At 41.2% G+C, this 26,897-nt stretch overlaps 1 protein-coding gene across 2 annotated transcripts in view; it reads right to left on the bottom strand.

Annotated features, from left to right (window-relative positions):
• Positions 1–26,609, bottom strand: part of mrs2 (magnesium transporter MRS2) — a 33,306-nt gene extending 6,697 nt beyond the window's left edge. The window contains exons 1-9 of one of the 2 annotated variants that reach the window (XM_078539310.1): positions 26,073–26,609; positions 14,362–14,435; positions 14,247–14,283; positions 13,123–13,235; positions 10,887–11,060; positions 8,682–8,812; positions 6,558–6,674; positions 5,318–5,470; positions 2,461–2,578 (exon numbers count right to left, since the gene is read on the bottom strand). In XM_078539310.1, coding sequence (XP_078395436.1) covers positions 2,461–2,578; positions 5,318–5,470; positions 6,558–6,674; positions 8,682–8,812; positions 10,887–11,060; positions 13,123–13,235; positions 14,247–14,283; positions 14,362–14,435; positions 26,073–26,292 — 1,137 coding nt within the window. In that variant the 5' untranslated portion in view covers positions 26,293–26,609. Of the gene's footprint in view, positions 1–2,460; positions 2,579–5,317; positions 5,471–6,557; positions 6,675–8,681; positions 8,813–10,886; positions 11,061–13,122; positions 13,236–14,246; positions 14,284–14,361; positions 14,436–20,151; positions 20,679–26,072 lie in introns of those variants that run through there. The other variant, XM_078539311.1, reaches the window with a different exon arrangement.
• Between the last annotated feature and the right edge of the window lie 288 nt (positions 26,610–26,897).

The following is a 26,897-nucleotide window of genomic DNA, read 5'->3' as shown; positions in this document are numbered from 1 at the left end:
GAAGTGATAAATTTTGGTAGGAAGAACAAGGAGAGGTGATATAAAATAAAGGGTCCAATTCTAAAGGGGGTGCAGAAACAGAGAGATCTGAAGGTGTATGTGCACATAAATTGATGAAGTTACCAGAGTACGATAAGGAAGTGGTTGAAAGCATATGCGGGATCCTAGGCTTTATAAATAGAGGCATTGAGTACAAAAGCAAGGACGTTATGATGAATGTTTATAAAACACTGATTTGGCCTCAACTAAGTATTATGTCCAATTCTGAGCACCACACTTTAGGAAAGATGTGACACCTTTAAAGAGGGTGCAGGAAAGATTTATGAGAATGGTTCCAGGTATAAAGGACTTTGGTTATATGGATAAATTGGAAAAGCTTAAAGAGAGGGTTGAGATGGTATTTGATAGAGGTGTTCAAAATCATAAAAGTTTTGGACAGAGTAGATAGAGAGAAACTGTTCCCATTGCTGGAAGGATCAAGAAACAGAGGAGACTGATTTAAGGTGATTGGCAAGAGAAACAATAGCCACATGAGGAAAAATTTTCTTTTATGCAGCAAGTGGATAGGGTCTAGAATGCACTGCCTGAGTGTGTGGCAGAGGCAGATTCAATCATAGCTTTCACAAGGGAATTGGATAAGTACCTGAAATGAAAAAAAATTTCAGGTCTGCAGGGAAAGATCTGGGGAATGGGACTAGCTGATTTGCTCTTGCAGAGAACCAGCATGATCATGCTAGGCCAAATGGCCTCCTCCTGTGCTGTAACCATTCCACGATTCATTGGAATCCTAAATAAGCAGAGATGTCAGGTTAATGGAATTTAAGAAGCATCAAAGGGCCTGTGTAAAGAATTAAAGCTTCTTTGGAGAAGATATATATAGGTATTATTCTGGTAAGATGTGATGTTCATTACAATATAAAATTGTCTTATTTTTTGCAGATAAGAAATAAACATCACCCACACTCCAGTAGTATTGGAGTGCATGTCGTCTCAACATTGCCATCTATTGCTATTGTAACATATAACACAAAGATTACATGACAACCATGTCAGGATAGATAGGGTCAGAGCAAGTTATTGAACTATGAGGTGTATGTTCAATTTCAGTCCCTATTAATCAGAGTGGGTGCATGCATGACAGAAGGAGACGTGGGCTGTCACTGTGTGATTATTTTTGTATTAGGAATGGGGCTAAGCACAAATAGATGAGGAATAGAACTTACCCCTAATGCATTTCTAAGAAACACAAAAATTAATGGAATGGGCAAAAGCAAGGAGTTTGTCCTTTTAGGTTGTTAAAGGCATCGCATGGTTTAGGGAAGGGGCCTGGGTATGGGCAGAAGTAGATCTAGTTATGGAGGAGAGGAGATACTAATAGGTGGAAAGAGGCTGTGGAGTCAACGAAAGGTGAAACTGCAGGCTCTGGTGTATGGTTAGTGTAAATGAAACAGGAAGCAACAAGGAAGCAAGGGGAGGGGAGGAACCAGGGGCTCCACAGATTGTTTCTATAGGGCTGTTAGGAAGTGGAGGAGTTAGTGGCAGGCTGAAGGCATATGAGAAGTGATGGGATGGATGAGTGAGGAAGCAAGGCAAACATATTGCGAGAATGATGATGGGCATTTGAAGTGAGTTGCTGAGGACCGTGGGCCATATTTTCTTGCACCCACCACTTCCCCTTTCCAAACCACCCATCACCTGTCCCAAGCGAGAAAGAAACAAAAGAAAAAGGTAAAAAAGGAAGGAAGGAAGGGCAAGTTGACAGGCACAATGGGCAAAATAGTCTTATTTGTGCTGTAAGATTCTATGATTCTTTAGATTTGCTTTGGTTAACTTTAGTTGGAGAAGGGCATGCTGCTCAATCTTCATTTGCAAATACCTGAGGTACAAATCATTCAGAATATATTAACTTTTGGTGTTCATCTCTGGTTGAGTGTTTTAGCATCTTTACTGAATCTCATCTTTTCCCTGACTGACCTCTTTCCACTCTAGTATTGGAAGGATCTTTTATAATTATGTTTTGTTTCTATAATTATGTTTCTTTTCTATCAAAGGTCACTGCGAGAATCCCAAAGAGGGAAACTGGAAACACCAACTTGCAGAGGCAAAATGTCTATTGTACATTAAAACCAGTGGGTGGGTCAAACGTTCCACATGTATCCATCATGCTAATAAGTGGCAGTGTAATATACGTGACTTCACATTGCAGTAACCTAACATAAACCCACATTCAACCTGCAGCTCCATCCTTTCCAATCTAATCTACTTGCAATTTCTCACAGGCAACCAAGTGGCATTGCAGGAACAGGTGTACCTCAGGCAAAGATGACCTATAATATGGTCAGCTGATTACTGTTTCTGCAACCCAAATCAGTGAAAAGCAGCCTGGCAAGATAATGGCATGAGGACCACCAGTTCATTAGTGATGTCAGCTGGGAAGACTGTACACTAAATGGTTCTCACCTCTTCAAAGGAAGATTCCAAATTCATGCCAAATGCAACTCCCAGAATTCCAAAGAGGGAAACTGAAAACGTTCCCATTGTCAATTGGAGGTTCAAACGCATCATCACATTACGGTGGCTGTAGAAAACCAAAATTAATTTGTGCACACTCATTGACTTCCATAGGTGCATGTTCTATAGTAAAACAACACAATGAGCATCAAGTCTACAGGAGTTCCTTTAAATATCACATTTTCAATTTACCCATGCATTATTTTGATAGTAAATTTCACTTTACTCACAAACACCATTTATGCTACGCCGAACAACTGAGCATGTTTGAAAAAAAAAAATTGTTATTCAAAAGGCTTAAATGAGCATGACTGGTGATTTGCTGAGAGGACAAATGGACAGCCACATCATTTCTCCTATGCCAAACTCTTTATCAAATCCCCAGTAACAGCATGTTACTATTTTTCTAGCCATGAATTTACTTCTTCATTCTTATTTCTTCATAGGGAAAAAGCAAATGATCTCTGGTGCATACCGAGGTAGGTTCAAGTTTGTAGTCACTGAACAGAGAAAACAACTTCCAATTGACAGCAATTGTTTTCCCCCCTTGTTATCAGGTTAGACATAATTTTAACATCCAGGGAAACAACTAGTTTCTAGGTTTAGGACATTGGGAACACCAACTGATCTTGTCAGCCCGATTTCTAAGGCCACCTAAAAAACTTGTATTCACATAGCACCTTCAATATGGAAAAACGTTCTGTAGTACGTTCACAGAATTGGGCAGAGAAAAAGAGTCGAGGAGGAGGGATTAAGAGGGTGTGGGTGCCCAAAAGGTTGGTTGATGAGGAAGGTCTTGAAGGAAAAGTAGGGGGTGAATTGCAGAGCTTGGAACCTATTTGAAGGTACAGTCATCACTGGTGGGGCAAAGAGAGGGCAATGCTAAACAGGCCAGAGTCAAAGGAATGCAGAGTTCAACGGGAGCTGTAGGGATGGGTAGGAAGAGGCAAAGGAATAGAAAGATTTAAATATGGAAGATGAGAATTTTAAATCCCAGAACTGTGTAAAGTGCATTATTTTAAGAGCAAGCAAGGGAGTGCAGACATGGAATCATATCAGGTTTAATGAAGGAGGTATGCAGATGATAGCTGATAGCGTGAGCAAGTGCTCTCTACAGTGTCAGTAAGGAGCCCACAAGCAAGTTACAATAAGCTTTAGAGATAATCATGCAGGTAATGAAAATGATTACAATCAATATTATGTGACCCTTTTCTGGAAAGCACATGTGGGTGAATGTTGATGAAGAACCAGATACAAAAGCTTGTCTATCCACTCTCTCTCTCTGGTCCACAGAGAAGATCAACTACTGGGGCAAGGAACTAAAGCTACAGATTTGAATTAAAAGACCATAAAAGGAGTGGACAGAAACAGACAATTGTCAGCGGTTATAATGGCAGCAATGGAGCACAGTCTACATATCACATTGTCTTTGTATTGACAATAATTACCAACACTGATGCACTGTATTACTTCCTCAAGTCTTGCTTTGTGAAAAAAAATGTTCAGTTTTATATAGATTTAAAAAATTCAGCTTTATATACATCTCATCAAATCACAGAGTTACTGCTTTCCCCCAACTATGCCACCTTTGCAACCACATCATTAAGAAGTTGGGGGTAAACTTTCAAAACATTTCAAGCATGTAAAGACTGTTCTTTCATTAAAAAGACCAACATTTCCAATTAAAACCTTTGAACATTCCTAAAAATAATTGCCAGGAATCCAAGAGACCAATTGCACAAGTCATTTTTGTTTTCAAAGATTTATTTTATTCTTTCATGGGGTGGTATCACTGGCAAGGCCAGCATTTGTTGCCCGCCCCTAATTGCCCTTGAATAAGTGACTTTGCTAGGCCATTTCAGTGGGCAGCTAAGGGTCAACCAAATTGCTAAGGGTCTGGAGTCACACGTAGGCCAGACCGGGTAAGGATGGCAGATTTCCTTCCCTAAAGGACATTAGTGAACCAGATGGGTTTTTACAACAATCAGTGAGAGTGAAATTCTGTTTCTTATGGAATACAGTGATGAAAGGAACAGTTTCGTAGAATAATACAGCACAAAAGTAGCGCATTTGATCCTTTGTATTTGGGCTGGCTCTTTGAAAGAGCTATCCAATTAGTCCTATCCCACTGCCCTTTCTTCATTGATCTGCAAATTTTTCCCTTTCAAGTATATATCTTGAATGCTGTTTGTGTATGAAAACACCAAGCACATTATCAACCACTCATCACACTACGGTAAATTATTAAAACCCCAATTAATAGCATCAAATGACAGTTTTCATTACATTTTGATTCATGTATCATTTCTATATATAACAGTTACTTAAGTGCTATCTAAAAAAATTAGGTGCCATCCCCTAGTTGTTTTACCCATGACATTTAGGTAGGCGAACACATTATCAGCCACCCATTTCCTAACTGGGTGTTACATTTTATTCACACACACAAATGAATTGCAAAACTCTGGTTAAAATATTGATGATTCCAAAACATTGTATTTTCTTTCAAAAAGTCTTCAATGCTTTTTATAGTTGAATAAAAATGTCATCCTTTCAAAATATTGGGTGCTGTAATTTTAATTTCCTATTAGCAAATTTTCTTTGTGGACTAGTTCTCATTGTGATCTGTAATAAATTTAATTAGGGTGTCAGTTTAGAAACAAAATCCATAAGAAAATGTAGTGTTGATAAAAATTCTATTGTGCTGATTAAACAATTAATAATGAGGACAATACAGTCAAATAAATGAAAGTGTGTGCACCCTGCTTTGTTCATAATCATGGGAGGGTTGCTGACATTAACCAACCTGTCTAAGTTGATAAAAATGATGCTCTCAGAGTCATCTATTAACAGTTTCAACTCTCGTGCTGAATTGGCCAAGTCTTCAGCCTGTCGGTAATAGCTTTCAAGAAGCAGTTCCATCTCTTCTGCCGGGTTAATTCCTGTATTATTCTGCTCACTGCAAACAAAGTATCCACAATTCCCATCAACACAGCAAGAGCGCTTAAATTTACATATCAAAGATTTCTATGGTTTCTTCTCTATTGATACAGATTTCAAACAACTGCAATTTGCTGACAGTTCAGTAAACATAATTTTTTCAAATATATACATTTAAATTTATTCATTTCATGCCACTCAAAGAAACTCTTCATAGTATGAGCACTTGCAGATTATTTATTTCCCTCCTGACGTAACTGAAGGTAGGAGACAATGGTTCCAAGGGGAAATACGATCTGCTAGATTGTCTGATGACAATCATATTTGCATCATGTGCTGGCTTTTCATCTCCGGGTCCTGGAGATTGAATTTAACCCAAGAAAGTGTGACAATGGCTTCAGCCTACATGGGGCCAAGCCTTAAACTGAATTTGATTGTCCATAATCCAATTCCCACAGGAAAGGAATTTATAACATCAATTTATCTTGAGCAGCACCAGTGTCCCTGATCTTACTTGGATGATATAGTGACTCAAAATGTGGAAAATGAAACACTGTGGTTTAGTAGAGAGCTTGCCTTGAAGAAAGGGCTAAATGTACCATTATGGTAAGGCAGGAAAGCTCCGAATATACACTAAGTATGGAATTCATATCTAATTTCATCAACACTTGGGTACAAAAACTGAAACATGGATAACAAAACATATGAATCAATGTCACTATCACTATTAACCTGAAACAATAGGCTGCTCAATGTCTCACCTCTACTTCATGTGTGAGGCTAGACAATGAGTATCAGATAGCTACTCAATAATGAGGATAAACATAGCAGAATCCAGTCCTGCACACATATACAAACATTTTCAGACTTGGAAAAAATAAAAGTCATCTTTTTATGAAATGTACTTTCATAAGCAGATTCCACATGTTTCCCCTACCCCCAAATAACAAACTATAAATTGGCTTTTTTGAGCTAAATGGAAATCCTAAGTACACAACAAGATAAAACTGTTGCCTGCACTATCTTAACTGTGCTACAATGAAGTCAAAAGTGGACTTGCTTGAGACTTTTAACACAAATAAAAGTAAGTAAAGCTGTACACATACAAAACATGTTGTTCACTCCATTTGGTGAGGCAAAGCTCTTCTATCCGTTTGTCTTCATCTAGAATCTCCAGTAAGGCCTCCTTGAAGACTTTTATATCCGTCTCCAACTCAGATAGGCTATGAAATAAAGCAAATGTAAATGCTCTGATATAACTGTAACACAAACTACCGACTAAATAATCATTTAACACATGTATATATTAAAAGTGTTCCGTCTGCACACACTTCCTGGCAACTTGTCATTATAAATGCTGACATAGGAATTTATAAAGGGAACTGTCTATAAAAGTAACTCTGTACTTTAATGGTACCCTGTTGCAGTGGAGGTACTGCAGTGCTACTTAACAGATTGCATGGAAGTATAAGAACATAAAAAATAGCAGGAATAAGCCATTCAGCCCTTTGAGCAAAAGTCGTTAACAGATGGAAAGGTAAATATTTAAGCAATCTATATTCATGATGTAAAGATAGTTCCTGCCCTCTCCCCATCCCAGGTTCCAAGCCCTGCCTTTGATTTTCTCCCCTAATATGGATCCTATTCTTGGATTGGAATATTCCACAATTACAGAAAAAGTATTCAAAACCCTCTAAATGTTCCACCAAGGCCACTCGGCTCCAGACCTCATTACAGCCTTGGCCCAAACACGGGCAAAAGAGCCAAATTTAAGAAGTGAGGTGAGTGTGACTGCCCTTGACATCAAGGCAGCATTTAACTGAGGCTGTCATCAAGAAGCCTAAGACAAAATTAAGACATAGGGGATCGGGGGAAAACTTTCCACTGGCTGGAGTCATAATTAGCACAAAGGAAGGTAGTTGTGATTGTTGAAGACAAATCATCTCAGCCCCTGGACATTGCTGCAGGAGTACCTCAAGGTAGAATCATAAAAATCATACAAGCTAACAGCATGGAAAGAGGCCATTCAGCTGATCATGTGCCTGCCAGCTGGCATGTAGCTAGCCAGCCTAATCCCACTTTGCACTTTTTGGTCCATAGCCTTGTAGGTTACCGCACTTCAAGTGCATATCCAAGTACTTTTTATATGTTATGAGGGTTTTTGCCTCTACCACCCTTTCAGGCAGCAAGTTCCAGATCCCCTAAAACTGAACCGCATATGGAGGTCCTAGGACAGATGACCAAAAGGTTGGTCAAAGAGATAGGCTTTGAGGAGTGTCTTGAAGGAAAAGAGAGAGGTAGAGAGGCAGAGAGGGCCTAGGCAGTTGAAGGCATGATCACCAATAGTAGAGTGATTAAAATCTTGAATATGCAAGAGACCAGAATTGGGGAAGCTCAGAAGTCTTGAAGGGTTGTAGAACTGGAGGAAGTTACAGGATAGGGGGAGGTGAGGCAATGGAGGAGTTTGAAAACAATGATGAGAATTTTAAAATCAAATTTGCTAGACTGGGAGGGAGGTCAGCGGGCACAGGAGTGACGGATTAGTTAGGACTTGGACACCAGAGCTCTAGGGTGGGTGATGGGAGGCCAGCCAGGGAAGCATTGGAAGTGTCAAGTCTACAGGCAACAAAGGGACGGATGAGGGTGTCAGCAAGGGATGAGTTGAGGCAGGTTAGAGTTGGGAAAAGTCAAGGAGGTAGAAATTGGCAATCCTGGTGATAGGGTGGAAGCTTATCTTGGGGTCTAATACTACATTAAGGCTGCGAATGGCCTGCTTCACCCTCAGGAAGTTACCAGGGAGAAGGATGGAGTGGCTGGCTCGAGTTTGTGGTAGGGACCGAGGACAATAGCTTTGGTCTTGTCAACATTGAGTTGGAAGAAATTTCTGTTCATTCAGTGGTAGATGTTGGACTCGGAATGTGACAACTCAAAGACAGTCGAGGTCTTGTGAGAGGCAAATGGTGAGCTGGAGCTGGGAGTCATCAGCATAACTGTGGAATTGTTTTTTGGATAATGTGAAGAATATGGCTAGTGCAGAATAACTCAGTAGAAGAGAAATTGTTAATCCTTTAAAAAGCTGACTGTGTACTCTGCGCACCGAATTTAGTCATAGGAGGTACACGTCTGCCAATGGAAATCCATTGTGTTGTGAACATAAAGAAAGTGTTCGGAGTAAACCCAAATTGTAATGCATTAGCTAAATGTTTGGTTAGAGACTGGTTTACTCTTACTTTTTACTGGTTTGAAGTAAGACATGTAGCTTGCTTCGATCAATTGATAACTGTTTGGGATCCACCAGGGCTTCTAACATCTCTAGTATCTGAGGCTGTAACTCATTTAGTCTTGATTGCAGAAAGCTAATCTGGAGACAATATAAAAGAGGCTATCTTTAAGAAAAATGGACACCATCTTTTTGCTGAATTTCTGCTGAGTGTAGATTTGAAACAATATATAAAATCTTTTAATAGGAGTTAAGATTGAATTGTGGAAGAAGACATTGAATTAGCAAATGGAATGATGGAATACAGTTGTACTCAGTTAGACTGTTTCAACTGGAATCAATATCTCCAGTATCAATCCAGTAAAAGTTGGTCCACAGCACTAAGGTAATCATAACCGGTGAACTGGCCCAGAAAGATGAAAAGACCTCCTTGTGCATGAAATCAATACATTCCTACTTGTATGTTGAAGGAGCTCCAGAGTTAAAGTTGAGGTTTTATATTATTGGATCCCCTATGCTGTTGCTCATGGTGAGTCAGATGATGTGCTGTATTACAAGGAAGGAAGCATATAATATTCTACATATGTGCATTACTCTGGTGCTCAAATAAAACCAAGTCCTTTTAAGGACACAAAGTCTAACTGCTCTAAACACTAAATGTACTAATTCAGTGTTTAAACAATATCTAGGCTGCAGTTCAGAGTTGAAAGTCATTTTAGTTCGCTGCAAATGACTGATTTTGTTTGTTTATACTTTCTTCTGAACTGGGACATAGAAATTTGGTATTTGTTAAGATACAAAAAAGGTGAAGGGTGAAGCATGCTAAAAATACCATTTTTATATTGGTAGATCTTGCATGGCATTGTTTATGGTAAATTGAGCAATACATTCCGTAAAGAGAGGAGCATACTTGCTAGTGGAAGTGGAGATCTGCTTAAACTGGCTTGATCCTTCAAGGCCACTAATCTGTCATAAGCATTTGTTTTTATTTCTCCGTTTTTTTTCCCAGCTCAGAATAAACAGAATGAGGGTGAGAATACTGTCAATCAGCAGTATGTGGAGGGGAGGGGGATAATTTTCCTGAGCTTTGCTACTACTAAAAGAGGAATGATCCCTGGGATTGATGGGACTTGGGCACGGATTTTACCATTTGGCAGCACTCAGGCAGTTGTCTAACAGTTTTCATCTGAAAGATTTTCACTCAAAAGTTTCAAAGTTTCCTTCCCTTGTTTTGTCTTTCCCATATGGTTACATTAAAAATACACATTTTCAGATCAAAAAGTTAAGTAAAGTTGCCTGTAATTAGCCTTTGACATTGTGGAATCATGTACTTGGAAAGCTTTCAGAATTTGATTACACTTTGTTTGCTTTTTTTGGAAAGGGCAACTCGGAAACCATATTATAGCATCAGGGAAGACAAATAACAATTCTATTAACAACCATTGTCTTCCAATTCTAATTATTTGACTGTAAGGAATAGTTGTTCTGGAAATATAACAGAATTTCATGCAGGGGGGTAAACTTTCTTCCTTCTATTTCATTAGGTAACTCTGATTTATGATCTCTCAATAAATTTGAATCACAATTAATAAATATGCCTGTCAGATAATCTAGTGGAAGGAATTCGATTTGAGGTGTGACAAATTTGTAAGAGTGACAGACATTTTCATTGAACAGTGTGCGGAAAATAGCCAGACTAGCTGCATAGTTTTCATGCCACTACTAGAAAATCTCCCATGGATTTGCCAAGTGCGTCTAAGGGTATGATAAAGTGTAACAACTTGAGTCTGACACCAAAAGTGTGATAAGAAAGAAGTGCAATGGGAAATCGCTTATGTTTATATAATCACCAACTAATGTCCACAGAGAAGTCATATGGTTCATTCAAACTTCACTAATTACCTACAAGATAAAATTGGGACTACAACTTTAGTTGTAGCTCCAATACCATAATTGAATATAGTTCACCCTCAACCACAAAATGTTACTGCAGAGCTGAGGGAGCACTCATTCAAGCAAATGTAGCCATGTGGTTAAACAAACATACTTAGCTTTGTGCAAAGACAAATACTGTAATTAAAGATTCCACTTTCTAAACATTTTTATTCGCCCATCTACACTGCTTTCCATTTTTTGGGACACTAATTCTCCAAGCAATACTAATAGTATCAATTTGTATTATTTTTACAATATAAATAATTCTCATCTCACTTACCCTGTGCTGAAGTATTGCTTCTATGGCTCGGAATTCAAAAGGCAAAGAGTATGTAACCAGTTGTCCATCTCCAGCTAATTGCAATGCTAGGTCCTTCAAAAGCCACTGCTCCAGGTTTGATTGCCGATTATCCAGAATAAGAAGATACTCCGGGGTAATTACAGCCTTGATAATCTGTCAAAGAGAGAAAAAAATGCACGACTCCTCTTGCAAGATTGCCAGCAAGGATAATAATGACTAAGTATGTAGTTGAAGGTAATTCTAAAGCTCTAAATTCTAAAGTTTATTCAGTGTATTTGATGGATCAGTGCTACAGATGCAACTGTACAATCATTAGCTTCAGCTAACCATCTCTGGGCTGTGTGTAAAATACCATTACAGAAAACATTCCATCTTTTGGACGAGATGTTAAACTAACTCCCCATCTGTTCACTCAGATGGAGGTAAAAGATCCCTTGGAACTTTTCAAGGAACAGGCAAGCTCTCCCCATTATCCAAGCCACTATTTACACATCAATCAACATCACCGTCATTATTACATTGTTGTTTGTGGGACCTTGCTGTGCGCATATTGGCTGCTGCATTTCCTACAGTAACTACAAAAGTGCCTAACGGCTGCAAACTGCTTTGGAATGTCCTGTGGTCACGAAGGCACTATATAAAATGCAGATCTTTTTAAATCTTTCCTTTTCCATGATTTTCCAGACCTTTCTCAGTGTGAACTGCTATTACCTTAGGTTCCTTGAAAATCTGAAGAAAACACAAAAGCCTCCCTAAATTGTATTAAATCAGAGAGATTTACACTCTGTTTCATCTAAATATGGCAAAAACATTTTTGTTTGTACTAGATTTCTGTTTTATTACCAGTAGCTATTTACAGAGAAATAGTTGATATATTTTAGTTGTTTTCACAAAGTACAGAAATTACACATCCTGTTTAGGCAGATGTAAGTCAACTAATATATGCCCAGATCATGATTTCTGTTAAACAAAAAATAGTTCTAATTTGCCAATGTCCTCTAAATAGCAACAGCATTGGAGTGTACCTGTCTTACCGTATTAGTCACGGCTTTCCAACTATCACAAATATTTCCATTTTAAAGGGCCTGTGGACTTGTGGATCAAGGCCTGTCAGTTCCAACTACATGACAGAACACTCACACATGTACACTTGACAGAGATTTTATACATGGCATCAAATCACAAAACGTGCTCGTCAACAACAGCTTCCGGAAGATATTAAAATGGTGCAAACAGTAGCATTAAACCTTTTTCAGGTCCTGCTCTCATGGTTTGGTAGATGTAAAGCATCCTAAAGCACAACATAAAGGAGAGCAGCGAGTTTTTCCAGTGCCCTGGTCAACTCACTCACTTACTACCCCAAAAATAGAACAGTAATTCATTTCATTCATCATTCATTATAGGAACTGTGCAAACTGACTGCCATATTTGCCTCTAAAGGTGAAAGTAATTAATTGGCTGTGGAACAAATTGGGATGCCCTGAGGAAATGATAAGGCCATGTTGAAATGGAGGTCATTTCTTTTTAAAAAGAAAGATGAATACACCACAGTGTGTGCGCTACCACCTGGCTGCAGCAACACAGTGACGCTTTTCAAGTGCCTGCCTAGAACATGGGTCTCCCAGAAACAATCCAGTCTGGCAGCATGACAACCAACAAGGTATGTATTGCAGACTGAACAGGAATATTTTTCATAATGTGACCAAGCGCCATTTTATCATTCAATAAAAAAAACATTTAAGGTTAATCCACAAAGGTTGTAAAAGCCAGTGTTTCATACATATCGTGAATTTTTTGTTCAATTTAACTGCAAACGGTATGTATGTTCTGGCAAACATTATGTACAGAACATCACAGCAACACTAATTAGTGGTGGTAATCTGATTGGAGTTCATGGATGCAGCTGATGTCAAGTTAATTGTAACAACTGCACTTCCGAAACCGATAGCCTCCACCTCGTGGAAGGAGAAAAGCGAATGGGAACACCATTACCTCAAAGTTCCACTTGGACATACATCCCCATTCCTTCATTGTCAGTGGGGCAAAATCAAGGGACACCCTTCCTAACAGCAGTTCAAGTAAAAATGTCTCGCATCAAAGGCAACCTGGGATGGGCAATAAACGCTATGCTTGCAATGCCCTTATCCTGAGAATGCAGTAAAAGGAAGTAAAGAGAGATTTTCTATGCTGAATCATGACTGAAGGGCCTTCTTACCTCCATTCTTAGGATGATGCAGTTATTCCTCGTATTAATGCTTGTTAAAAGTTGAAATCGTAAATCTCGAGCTTGAAGACCAAGTTCCTGGTACAGTTCAGTCTTCTTTCGTTCTATAATGAAAAAGTGATTTAAAAATTGAATCAGTTTATGTAACAAATGGGGAAGTTTGCCATCTCTGGTAACTTATAAGATAAACAATTATACTTCTCTCTTCTTATATTAGAGGTGGTGCCGCTGAACTTGATCATAACCAGATTCATTCTGCCACCTAAACCGCTAGTCAAACTAAACACCCAGAATCATTAATACCAATTGCAATATGTTGCACTCCCTTTGTCCCATCCTTGGCAGCCATGCTTTCAGGGGTTTAGGCCTCGATTGTCCCCCCTCCTTTCAGTGATGACTACCAGCTCAGCTCTGCAAAGCCACCAGAATACTAACATCTAATCACATGTAAGTGGGGAACGATCACTAAAATGGCTTGTGCCTCTTGCAAAGAGCATTGTAGGCAGTGGAATGACTGATTGCACACTGCTTGCCCAATGTCTGCCATTGATGAAAATCAGATCAATGGACTTCGAAGTTATTTAAAGCATAGTTGAATGCGCAGCAAAAAGTAACCAGCTTCTACTGGTAAAATGTGTTCTTTTTGGAGTCCTCTCTAAATCCCTCTACTTCTCTCCTCCTTAAAATCCACCTCTTGACCAAGATTTTGGTTTCCGGCACCACCCCACTCACCGCCAAAGCTTTCTTCTTAGGTTTAGTGCCCAATTTTGTCCAATTGTGCATCTGTGAAGCATCAAGGGACATTGTTCTACATTAAAGGTGCTAAATAAATGCAAGTTATTGTTGAAACAGACTAGACTGCATGACCAAAATGATGGCGAGTGTTAAAATTAAATGAGAACTACCTGCTTGTTTCTGAGAGTGGGCCACTAAAAGCATACAGCTGGCATGACAAGGTAGGCAATTGTGAAGAAAGTCATTCTACAACTGTGCAATGATTGATTGGCATCCCAATGAGGATTGACATTAAAATAGATTTTAAAAATTTGATGCAAAAATTTCTTCCTGACAATATTATATTTGGAAAATATAAAATGATTTAAAAACAAACTTACCAAAGAAGCTTACATTCCCAGCTCTGTCATATCTCATCTGAAAGAAAATATACTTTTAATGTGGCACATGCACATTTTCTGTAAATTTAAATGAACACATATGGACTGCACTTACTATGGAAAACACTGGAACCACACTGACAAGCGTAGTTTGTGAGGGGTCCGTGCTGTGGTATCGCCACCCATTTGCTGAAGAAATTTAAAAGATGAAAATATTAAAGACTTTCTTTCCTTGTAAACAAGTGCAATTTCTGTCATGTTGATTTTTTTTACTAAATATAGAATAAAAAAGTTATACAGCACAGGTAAGGCCAATGATGACACCATGTTTTCAGCACAGAACTACCCATTCATCATTAAAGATCATAAAGGTTATGTAGAAAAAAATAGAATATCAAGACTGGTGTCCTTCTAAAGTGAGGGTTTAAGGTAGATTCTTGGACTATGTTGTGTGACCTAGGGGTGCTCAGTGCTGAAACTAAGGTTTAGACTTTCCATCCTAATCCCATTGGTTTTCAGCATCACTAAAAATGATTTACCATTTCACTGAATCTGGTTGCTGTTTGTGGGAGCTTGCTGTGTGCAAATTGGCTGCCATGTTACAAAAGTGACTATATTTAAAAAGCTCTTCATTGGCGGTGAAGCATTTGAAACATTAAAGTCATGAAAATATATAAATGCATGTTATTTATTTTGGCTCATTTTACACTAAATTGAAATTGTTCCAGCATGGTAGGTGATTCACAATGTGGCCCACAGGATGTAAGAGTCACTGCACTTCACATTGTGTAAAAGTTACCAAAAACCAGTGTAGAGAATGGCACACAGCATAAAATGATCCAATAAATGAGGAGAATAAATTGCTACAGCATTGCATAGTATTGATCTTGGAGCTGTTGGATTTTGTTAGTGAGATGGTCACCATATCAACATTTTCTTCCTCAAATCGTTGTGGATTGTGCCAATTGCAGCTTTCAAAACTGAGTTATTCCTTTTTTGGCAAGGATATCTAGGAATATGGAGCAAAGATGGGCAAATGGAGTTGAGGTGCGCCAGTCATGACCTAACTGAATGGTAGAGCGGCTAAATGGTCTATTCCAGTTCCTATATGCAGTCATGCTTATTTTTAAGATTACATAATGAAATACAAGTTACTATTTCACCTCAGAACTGTCACTGTATGTCATCCAGATACTACCCTCAAATCCCCTCTTTAAATGTTTACTCTGCTACTTCATCCAACACCATGTCCCCAACACCTTTCAAAACCTCCCTCTTCCAACTTGTCCTAATTTCTATACTACTTGGTCTATTCTTTACATGAAGCAACCTGACCCATTTACTATGTTAAAGGCTCGACACAAATGCCAGTTGTTGCATGAAGTCAACATCGGTTCATCAATAATTCCAATTTTCTTTTCTTGAAAAAAAAAAGTAATTTAGAATTTACAAGACAGACATTTGGCTCCTTATGCTTAAAAAGGCTTTCTTGCAGAAGATGTCATGGACAATGCTGACAAGTAGGATGCTGCTTTTGACTTTGCCTTGATACATAAGCATGATACATAATGGAAGGCATTGTCTGAAAGAATGGATGCAGCGGATTCAGTAGTAACATCCACGAGGAAATTGGACATCAATCTGAAAATGGAAAAAATTGCAAGGCTGTAGGTGCAAAACAGAGTGGGAGAAATGGTATTGCTTTTTCAAAGAATCGGCACATGCATGCTGGGCTGAATGGCCTCGTTCGGTGCTGTAGTATTCTATGCTAGACAATCCAAGACTGTCAGATTTACAGTTGATTAACAGGAAACTACATTTGGTTTCAAAGCTTAGCCACATCAAAACATGCAATCATGATATCCAGTTTGTGCTTAGGGCGCTTGCATGATGTTGGGGGAGATTTGGTGCGAGCTCCAATTTTGGCTGGAGGACCATTGTCTTATTGGCATTCAGGTGCGGCCTTAGGGCTCAATATGTTTCTTCGAACAGGTCAAGGGTGGCATTCTCATGCACTAACTTGGCTGGACAAGTTACTGTATTAAAATGCTTAATTCTGTATTCGCCTTCTGAAGTGTGCTCTTTACTCCCAACTCACAACTGGTCAAAGATCACAGGGTGGCCAATGGCAAGATATACTAAAAGCCTACTTGAAGAAAATTGGCTTTGACCTCAACACAATGACAAACCCTAACTCACCAAGGCATAACTGGCTTTGAAGCAAGGCAGATGATGAAGGTCGAAAACGCGAGAGCAAGAAGAAACCACAGACTGACCAACTGACTGCATTTTTTTTTCCTGTCAATGCTGAACCTCCCTTAGTACTTTACTTTCCCTTTCTACCTCTTTAAACATATACTGACTTCACCCTATCTCTTACATCCTCTTGATCTCTTCCCTCCCCCCCGCCCCCCTCTACTCTAGGACTTCATGGCAACTGCCTTCGATCCTTGTTTTGAGGAACCAGCAGGAGAGTGGGTCTAAGACCAGTATCTTAAACTTAAATAAGGGCAACTATGTGGGGATGAAAGCTGAGCTAGCTGAAGTGAACTGGGAAACTAGGCTAGAGGATAGATCAGTGGAGAAGCAGTGGCAGATATGTAAGGGGATATTTCAGAGTATTCATAATAAGTACATTCCTACTATAAAGAAAAATTCTAACAGGAGCACCCACCATCCGTGGTTAACTAATGAAGTTAAGGAAAGCATCGAACTTAAGGAAAAAGCATACAACTCCGCAAAAATGAGTGGCAGGACAGATGATTGGACAGAATATAAAGAACGGCAGAGAATGGCTAAAAGGTTAATCAGGAGAAAGAAATTCGAGTATGAGAGGAAACTAGCTAGAAATGTAAAAACTGAGAGCAAGAGTTTCTACAGGTACTTAAAAAGGAAAAGAGTATGTGAAGTGAGTGTTGGACCTCTAGAGAGTAACAGTGGGGAGTTAATGGTAGATAATAAGGAAATGGCGGAAGAAATGAACAAATATTTTGCTTTTGTGTTCACTATAGGGGATACAAAAAACATTCCAGTAATAGCTGCAAATCAGGAGGTGAATGGGAGAAAGGAACTTGGTGAAATTGAAATCATTATGGAAAAGGTACTGAGAAAATTGACGGAGCTGCGGGCTGGCAAGTCTTCGGGTCCCGATGGACTACATCCTAGAGTCTTAAAAGAAGTGGTTAATGAGGTAGTCAATGCGCTGGTGTTAATTTTCCAAAATTCCCTAGATTCTGGAAAGGTTCCATCAGATTGGAAAGTAGCAAATATAACCCCTCTATTCAAGAAGGGAGGGAGGCAGAAAACAGGAAGTTAGCTTGACATCTGCTGTGGGGAAATTATTAGAGTCAATCATTAAGGAGGTTATAGCTGGGCACTTTGAAGAGCTCAAGGCAATCGGGAAGAGTCAGCATGGTTTTGTGAAAGGAAAATCATGTTTAATCAATTTATCGGAGTTTTTTGAAGGAGTAACATGTGCAGTTGATAAAGGGGAGCCTGTAGATTGGATTTCCAGAAGGCATTTGATAAGGTGCCACATCAAAGATTATTATGGAAAATAAAAGCGCATGGTGCAGGGGATAACATATTAACATGGATAGAAGATTGGTTGACTGGCAGAAAGCAGGGAGTATGCATGAATTGGTCTTTTTCTGAGTGGCAGGATGTGATGAGTGGAGTCCCACAGGGGTCTGTACTGGGCCTCAACTTTTTACGATTTACATCAATGACTTAGATGAGGGAAGTGAAGAGATGGTAGCTAAATTTGCAGATGACACAAAAATAGGTAGGAAAGTATGTTGTGAAGAGGATATGAGGAGGTTGCAGATGAATATTGATAGCTTGAGTGAGTGGGCAAAGATCTGGGAAATGGAGTTTAATGTGGGAAAATGTAAAGTTGTTCACTTTGGCAGGAAGAACAAAACTACAGAGTATTACTTAAATAGAGAATGGCTGCATAATTCTGAGGTGCAGAGGGATCTAGATATTCTAGCACATGAGTCACAAAAAGTTAGTATGCAGGTACAGCAAGTAATTAAAGCGGCTAATGGAATGCTATCCTTTATTACGAGAGGGATTGAATATTGTTAGGGGGAAATTAAAAATGCTAAAAGGGAATACAGTAAGAATTTACTGAAAAACCCTTAAAATCTCCAGGCAGCCATTGATGCTAAACATATTAACAGTTGAGGATAAGCAGATGGACATTGCACACAAAGAGGCTTTGAGTCTTTGTGTGATTACACAGAAGTCAAGAGATGAGCTAATGTCCAGTAGCAGGCAGTATAATTCAAGTGGTGCAATGATGCCTTGAGAGCTAGACTGGAGATAAAACATGGCATAAAGTTAGATTAAGTGTACTCCTCTCTCAGATAGGGAAGGGGCGGATGGTTTTAGCTTAGATATGGGAGGACATACAATAGACAAAGAGGGGGCTTTGATGAAACACAATCAGTCTTGAGTTGTGAGAACCAAGATCTTTGCGTACGTGTTTTAATTTTGATTGGATAATATAATTATGTATACATCCTTTAGAATAATTGGTTAGCAAAATCACATGTTTATGTACTCAATAGGATAGTGTTAGCATGGGACCGGTGTGTCAGTTACCAATTGGATATATTCAAATGTATTCAAATGTATTATGATAAGAAAAAGTACAAAAGTAATGAAATGTAATCAATGTGGGAGCTGGGTCTTCATTCTTAGGAATGATTGCGGCTCCCTCGCATATGCTTGAATAAAACCGGTTAAAGGAAGCCTGAGTCTCTGTGGTCACTGTGTGATCGGGGTTTGTAACTTCTCCTCTTCAACTGGCCTATGTGGTAGTTGCAGGATCGGAGGGGGTACCAACTTCAAATATAAAAGCAAGGATGTTGTGCTTCAGTTATACAGGGCATTGGTGAGACTGCACCTGGAATAGTGTGTGCAGTTTTGGTCTCCTTATTTATTATTTGTAAATGCATTGGAGGTGGTTCAAAGGAGGTTTACCAAATTGATACCTGGAATGAGTGGGTTGTCTCATGAGGAAAGGTTGGACAGACTGGGCTTGTTTCCACTGGAGTTTAGAAGAGCGAGGGGTGATTTGATTGAAGCATACAAGATCCTGAACGGCCTTGACAAAGTAGATGTCAAAAGGATGTTTCCTCTTGTGGACGAGTCCAGAACTAAGGGGCACTGTTTTAAAATTAGGGGTCGCCCTTTTAGGACAGAGAAGAGAATTTTTTTCTCTGAGAAGGTTGTGAGACTTTGGAACTCTCTGCGTTAGACGGTGGTGGAGGTGGGGGTCATTGAATATTTTCAAGGCAGAGGTAGATAGATTCTTGTTAGGCAAGGGAATCAAAGGTTATCGGGGTTAGATGGGAATGTGGAAATCGAAACACAAGAAGATCAGCCATGATCTTATTGAATGGCAGAGCAGGCTTGAGGGGCTGAATGATCCACTCCTGTTGCTATTTCTTATGTTCTTATGTTATCCAGTCTGTGGTAATCTGATGTGTAATATACCTTTAAGAAGAATGTTATAATGGAAGATCACATGTTCTTATTATTCAATAGCAGAGTAGTGTGGGCTACCTTAGTAGTCAGTAATTAGAAGTCTAGAGTTAGAGTCTGTAATGTAGAGACAGGGTTTTAGTTGCAAGTACACAAGTGTAGCTGCTGAGTTCCTTTGTAAATAAACAGAATGTTTTCTATGTAAGAACTGCCTGCTGATCTACTCTGTCTATGGTTCCAACTCGGTCATCCCCAAACAAGCATGCATCCCAAATCCATTACTCCAACTAAACTAGTGACAAGGATCTAACAAACTGGCGATGAGGTGAAAAATCAAGAAAAAGCAGGAAGGACGATAAAAAAGCAAGAAAAAGCGAGGGAGCAAATCAACTGAACCGAATTTGGGCCGTACCTCGCACAATAATTGTAAATAGAATTTCCATCCTAATCGTTGAAGCAGTCCTCTCGAAGCATGCCGCAGTTTGGAAGAGTTGATCCTTTCGATCCAACTGTGAACAATTGGTCTCATTATGTTGAACGCCTCGCGGTTTTTTTCCCAAGCTGACGACATTGCAGGGGAGGAGAAAAGGCACACGATCCTCTTATCCACATGTGGGAGTAAGGCCTATGGATTGATTCGAAGTTTAATGGCACCCAGTGCCCTGGATTCGAAAAGTTTTGATGATTTCGTGAACCTTGTGAAGAGTCATTACCAGTCCGAGCCCTCGGTAACGATGCAATGGTTCAAATTTAACTCAAGAACTAGAGCCCAGGGGAGCCAGTTGCTTGTTATGTGGTAAGTCTGAAACAGTTGACAGAATATTGCGAGTTTGGTACATCTGTAAATGAAATGCTTAGAGATCATTTGGTGTGCGGTATAAACAAAGATGCAATTCAGAAGAGATTACTGTTGGAAACAAATTTGGATTTTCAAAAGGCACTGACCATGGAAGGCGCAGTGAGGGACTCGAAGGCCATAGGGGGAGTGCAAAATGGCACCGTCCTCCACATTGGGCGGGGAGCCCCAGCCAAAAGGGTGTGGAAATGCAACAGCTCTGATGAGATGCGGGAAGCAGCCACCGCTTTCAGACAAATAAAAAGAAATGACTTAGCAACGAAAACATGGAATAATGGTAACAGAGGTGGAAGCAGACAACCTTGCAATGAATCGAAGTTTAAAAAAACTCGAATGCTTTTACTGTCATCGAACCGGACACCTCATGAGACATTGCAAGGCACTTTCAATCAAAAAAAATCCATGAGATTCATAACTTAGAAGAGCCTGAAGTAACAGATTCAGACATTTATTCATTGTACAATTTAAAGGTAGGAATCTATGTAACAGTGAGGGTGAATAATAATGGAGGTGGATACGGGAGCTTTCACTACAGTAATAGGTGAGCATACTTTTAAATACCTGAATTATGGAGAAGGTAAATTAACTTTTGAAGAAACAAATGCCGAATTGAAAACTTACACGGGAAAATACATCAAAATCAAAGGCATAAGCAGGGTTGCTGTACAGTATGGAAGTCAATCAGTGAAAGTACCCTTGATGGTGGTAGCAGTTGAGGGGCTAAGCCTCCTTGGACGAAACTGGCTGAAAGAAATTAAATTGGATTGGACAGAGAGCCAGTGGATTACCTGAGCTACTACAAACACATGCATCGGTTTTCCAAGATGAACTCGGGAAGGTCCAAGGGCTAAAAGCAAAAATTCATGTTGATCCACTCTCTAGCCCCCCACCACAATTTATGAAGGCAAGACCAGTACCTAATGCAATGTGGGAAAAGGTAGACGTTGAATTGGATAGATCAGAGAAACTGGAAGTGATACAACCTGTGCAGTTCTCAGAATGGGCAGCACCAACAGTCCCTGTACTTGAACCCGACCAAAATGTTTGAATTTGTGGAGACTACAAATTGACTGTCAATAAACTGGCTAAGTTGGACAGACACCCTATACCAAAAATTAAAGGCCTGTATGCTAAGCTGGCAGGTGGAACCACCTACACGAAACTTGATATGTGTCACGCTTATCAACAATTGGAGTTAGAGAAGGCCTCCCAGAAATTTGTCACAATTAACGCACACAAAGGCTTGTACCAATATACCCATTTGCCTTTTCGTGTATCCTCAGCTTGCACCATATTCCAGAGAACAATGGAGTTTACTGCAGGGATTGCCTCACGTTGTAGTTTATTTAGATGATTTTCTAGTGACAGGACTCACTGAAAAGGAGCATTTGGCAAGCTTGGAAGAAGTTTTGAAACAGTTCTCACAGGTGGGAGTGTGGTTAACAAAAAGAAAATGCACGTTCCAAGTGAAAGAGGTAATCTATTTAGGCCTGGATTCACAGGGTGGATTCACAGGGCCTCCACCCGGTTGAGGAAAAAGTGAGAGGCACCAGTGCCAAAGAACACCTCCGAGCTCAAATCATTTTTGGGGATGATCAATTACTATGGATGCTTCTTGCCTAATTTGTCGACAGAACTGGCGCCCCTGTATTACCTACTCAAGAAAAACCAAGTTTGGTCTTGGCAAACACCACAGAAAGAAGCTTTCACAAAGATGAAACAGCTGTTGCACTCATCCACCCTATTAGTACATTTTGATCAAAGAAAAGTTAGTTTTGACATGTGACACATCTCCCTATGGAGTGGAAGCAGTGCTCTCCCATCGAATGGACAATGGCTCAGAAAGACCTATTGGATATGTATCAAGAACACTCAACACAGTGGAAGAGGGATACTCACAGATAGAAAAAGGCAGCTTGCCAATCATCTTTGGTGTCAAGAAATTTCACCAGTATGTACACATTGTCATTTTGCTATCGTTTCAAACCATAAGTTTTTGCTAGGATAGTTCAGTGAGGATAAGGCTATACCACCCATAGCCTCAGCAAGAATATGGAGATGGGTGTTGATTCTGGCAGATTATGAGTATACTTTCATCCACAGGCCTGGAAATCAGATTGCAAATGCTGATGCACTTAGCCATTTGCCTTTGAAATAAAATGATGAGGATGTTCCAGTTCCTCAAGAATTTGTTTTACTATTGAACTTCTTAGATTCATTACTGGTATGTGTTTGACAGATCAGAGATTGGACACGTCGAGACCCAGTCTTATCCAAAGTACGAGAAAAGTTCTTCATGGCTGGTGACAAGAACAGGAATCTGACAAAATGAAACTGTATTTTCACAGAAGATGAGATAACCAGCCAGGATGGTATTTTACTGTGGGGGGCTAGAGTGATTGTTCCTCCAAAAGGACGAAAGCCTTTGTTAACTGAACCACATCGTGCACAACCAGGTATTTCCCGAATGAAGACCATATCATGCAGCTCTCTATGGTGGCCTGGAATGGATGGAGAGATAGAGGGCTTAGTGAGAAGTTGTATGCAGTGTCGCCTGCAACAGCTCCGTTACACCCTTGGGAGTGGCCAGGAAGGTCATGGGTGCGATTGCATAATGACTATGTGGGACCTTTTATGGGAACAATGTTTCTCCTTATTGTTGATGCTCACTCAAAATGGATGAACATATGAGGTAAAGTCATCAACATCTTCTGCTACAATTGACAAGCTACTTCAAAGTTTCGCCATCAACGGACTACCAGAAGTGATCCTATCAGACAATGGTACGGCACTTACGAGTGCTGAGTTTCAACGTTTTATCAGCCTCAACAGTATTACTCATGTAAAAACTTCACCGTACCACCCTTCTTAGAGTGGACTGGCTGGGTGAGCAGTTCGAACATTCAAAGCTGGCATGAAGAAATTAACTGGAGACTCCATAGCGACCAAGCTAGCATGGTTTCTTTTCCATTGTAGGACCACCTCTCACATGACAACAGGTGTCAAGCCTTGCGGAATTGTTGATGAAATGCCATCTCAGAACCAGATTGAGCTTAGTAACACCAAATTTATGGGGCGAAGTGGAAAAGAGTCAGGGAAGTCAGAAAACTGGACATCATTGGCATGGTCGTGACAGAAAGTTTACTGTAGGAGAGATGGTATATGTGAAAATTTTTGGTGAAGGATCCAAGTGGTTATCAGGTGAAATAAGTGCAGTTACTGGACCTCTTTCTTACCACGCAAAAGTGGAAGACCAAGTCATACGGAGATATATAGATCATATAAGGAGGAGAGAAACAGAGTATCTGGAAATGATTCCTCCAGTGTTCAAGACTGCATCAACATCTCCTGTTGAAAGAATTCAATTGAGTACAGATGTGTCTGAAGGTTCGGCTGTGCCTGCAAGAGTTGAGGAAACAGATTTGCAGGTGCCCACTGAAGAGTCTGATGGTCGGACAACACCGAAAAGGAAGGTCCTGACAAAGCATCTGAAGCTGTAGAGCTGAGACGTTCTACACGCATAAGGAAACCCCCAGAAAGACTGAATTTGTAAATTACTTATCTGTGTAAATAATTTGAAATTGAGAAAAACTGTAATTGTAAATGCGAAATGTATTTCTGAATAAAGGGGGGAGGAATGTGGTAATCTGATGTGTAATATACCTCTAAGAAGAATGTTATAATGGAAGATCACACGATCTTATTATCCAGTGGCAGAGTAGGGGGGGCTACCTTAGTAGTTAGTGGTCTAGATTTAGAGTCTGTTATGTAGAGAGAGTTTTAGTTGTAAGCACACAAGCGTAGCTGCTCAGTTCCTTTGTACATTAATAGAATGGGCCGTAACTTTCGACCAGCGTCGCAAAGTGCTGGCCCACAGATGTTAGAAGAAATAAATGGGAGGGGTCTGGAGGGAGGGGGGTGGGGGGGGGGTGCAGAGGTCATGTGAGGAGGGATGCAGAGTTTGCATGGGGCGTGTGCAGAGGTCGCGTGGTGGGGCAGTGCTGAGCTTGGGGCAGTGCTGAGCTTGGGGAGGGTGCGATGGTTAGGCGGGGGTATGTAGGTTGGGTGAGGGGGGGTGCGGAGTTCGGGGGAAGTCCGGAGGTCAACTGGGGGGTGGGGGTGGGAGGGGGCATCCGGAGGTCGGGTGCTGGAGGGGGGCATCCGGAGGTCGGGTGCGGGAGGGGGGCATCCGGAGGTCGGGTGCGGGAGGGGGGCATCCGGAGGTCGGGTGCGGGAGGGGGGCATCCGGAGGTCGGGTGCGGGAGGGGGGCATCCGGAGGTCGGGTGCGGGAGGGGGGCATCCGGAGGTCGGGTGTTGGAGGGGGGCATCCGGAGGTCGGGTGTTGGAGGGGGGCATCTGGAGGTCGGGTGTTGGAGGGGGGCATCCGGAGGTCGGGTGTTGGAGGGGGGCATCCGGAGGTCGGGTGTTGGAGGGGGGCATCCGGAGGTCGGGTGTTGGAGGGGGCCATCCGGAGGTCGGGTGTTGGAGGGGGCCATCCGGAGGTCGGGTGTTGGAGGGGGGCATCCGGAGGTCGGGTGTTGGAGGGGGGCATCCGGAGGTCGGGTGTTGGAGGGGGGCATCCGGAGGTCGGGTGGTGGGGGGGGTCTGGAGCTCGGGGGGGTCAGGAGGTTGAATTGGGGTGGGGGGTCCGGAAGTCAGGTGGGGGGGCAGTCTGGAAGTCAGGGTGTTCGGAGCTCAGGGGGGCCAGAGGTCGGGTAGGGGGGCCAGAGATCGGGTAGGGGGGCCAGAGATCGGGTAGGGGGGGCCAGAGGTCGGGTAGGGGGGGCCAGAGGTCGGGTGGGGGGGGCCAGAGGTCGGGTGGGGAGTCCAAGGTGCGGGTGGTCGGGATCTGAGGTCGGTGGGTGGGGTTGGGGGAGGTGGGGTTGTTGGAGGTCGAGGGGGATGGAGTGAGTCCTGGGTGGGGGGGCAGAGTGGTGGCGTGGGGGAGTCCCGTGGGGTCAGTTTGGGTCCTTAAAATAGTTACCTAGAAGTTAGAATAGGTTTCAATTTTAACTTTTTCTGGGTAACTATTGGTATAACCCCGGAGGAACCATCGAAGTTTGCAATTTAAATTGCATTTTCGGACTGTTCCCAGCGCAGCGCTATTGTCCAGAGGAAGTGTGCACTTCCCGTCAATTGCCCTGCGCCCCTTGCCTGGGAACTTACCAGAGGGATTCCCCAGCACATCTTTGGGGAACCCCCCCAAATCCGACGCTGGGGAGTGCGGAAGTTACGGGCCAATGTGTTCTACGTAAGAAATGTCTGCTGATCTACTCTGACTATGGTACCAACTCGGTCATCCCAAAACAAGCGTGCAACCCGGATCTATTAGCCCAACTAAACTAGTGACAAAAATCCAACATAGCCAAACATCATTCCACTTTCCTGCACGAACTACCATGAAAAATTACAGTGCAAAAAATACAGCTTGCAAGTAATGCTCTATTAAATGTGTGTATCCGAAATACATACTCACACTGCCTGCTGGACCTGAGTTGAAGGATTTGTTGGGGCTGAATTTCCAACCCACGCGTACGAAGTGCAGAAATACTTCTTATACGTGCACAGGGCTTTGAAATCCTACATATGGAACCATATTTGAAACATAATAATTTAAGAGGACTGACTTTAAGAGTGAATCTAGCTTGTTCTTTCAAAGATCGTAGCAAAGACCTAGTTAGTCCGCAGATCTCCATTCACCAATTTCTTCTTTGAAGTTCGCTCACAGCCAAGGAACTGAGACCCTATAAATGATGTCTTTAGCAGTCAAGGGCAGAGAACCGGAAAATCCTCTCCCGGAAGAAAACATCAGCAGCAGTGAGCCAAATACTTAAACTAAGTGGCCTCTTAAAGTAACTTTAGTAGATACGAATAAAGGCCGGCTGTCAGGAAGACTTCACAAGGCAAAGAGTAGCGCGAGCGTTCAAACCATCCAGGCAGAATTCTAAAATAGAATGTATCCGTTAGTAACGGAGTAACAATTCTGTTGCACAGACAGGAAACCAACCCGGAACAATGTGCGCAAGCGCGGTCGAGCGAGGGGGCATGTACCCGCATGCGCAATACCACCTGGGGTGCCGAATAGGTACGTGTGCAGGCGCTTAGTCCGGACCGCGAAATGAGCTGTCAAGATTTGGTGGCTGATAGATTTGTCCCATTTTGGTTTAAGAGAAAATTAAGTGAATAAATACTATTGTATCGTTAGAAGAAAAGGTAACTTGCATATATGTAAAGAAAGCTTGCATTTTTATAACGCCTTTCACAACCTCAGGACATCCCAAAGCGTTTATAGCCAAGTAGT

Source organism: Cetorhinus maximus, chromosome 3, assembly GCF_964194155.1.
Source record: "Cetorhinus maximus chromosome 3, sCetMax3.hap1.1, whole genome shotgun sequence".
Classification (NCBI taxonomy): Eukaryota; Metazoa; Chordata; class Chondrichthyes; order Lamniformes; family Cetorhinidae; genus Cetorhinus; species Cetorhinus maximus.
This window is presented reverse-complemented; position numbering and strand designations above follow the sequence as displayed.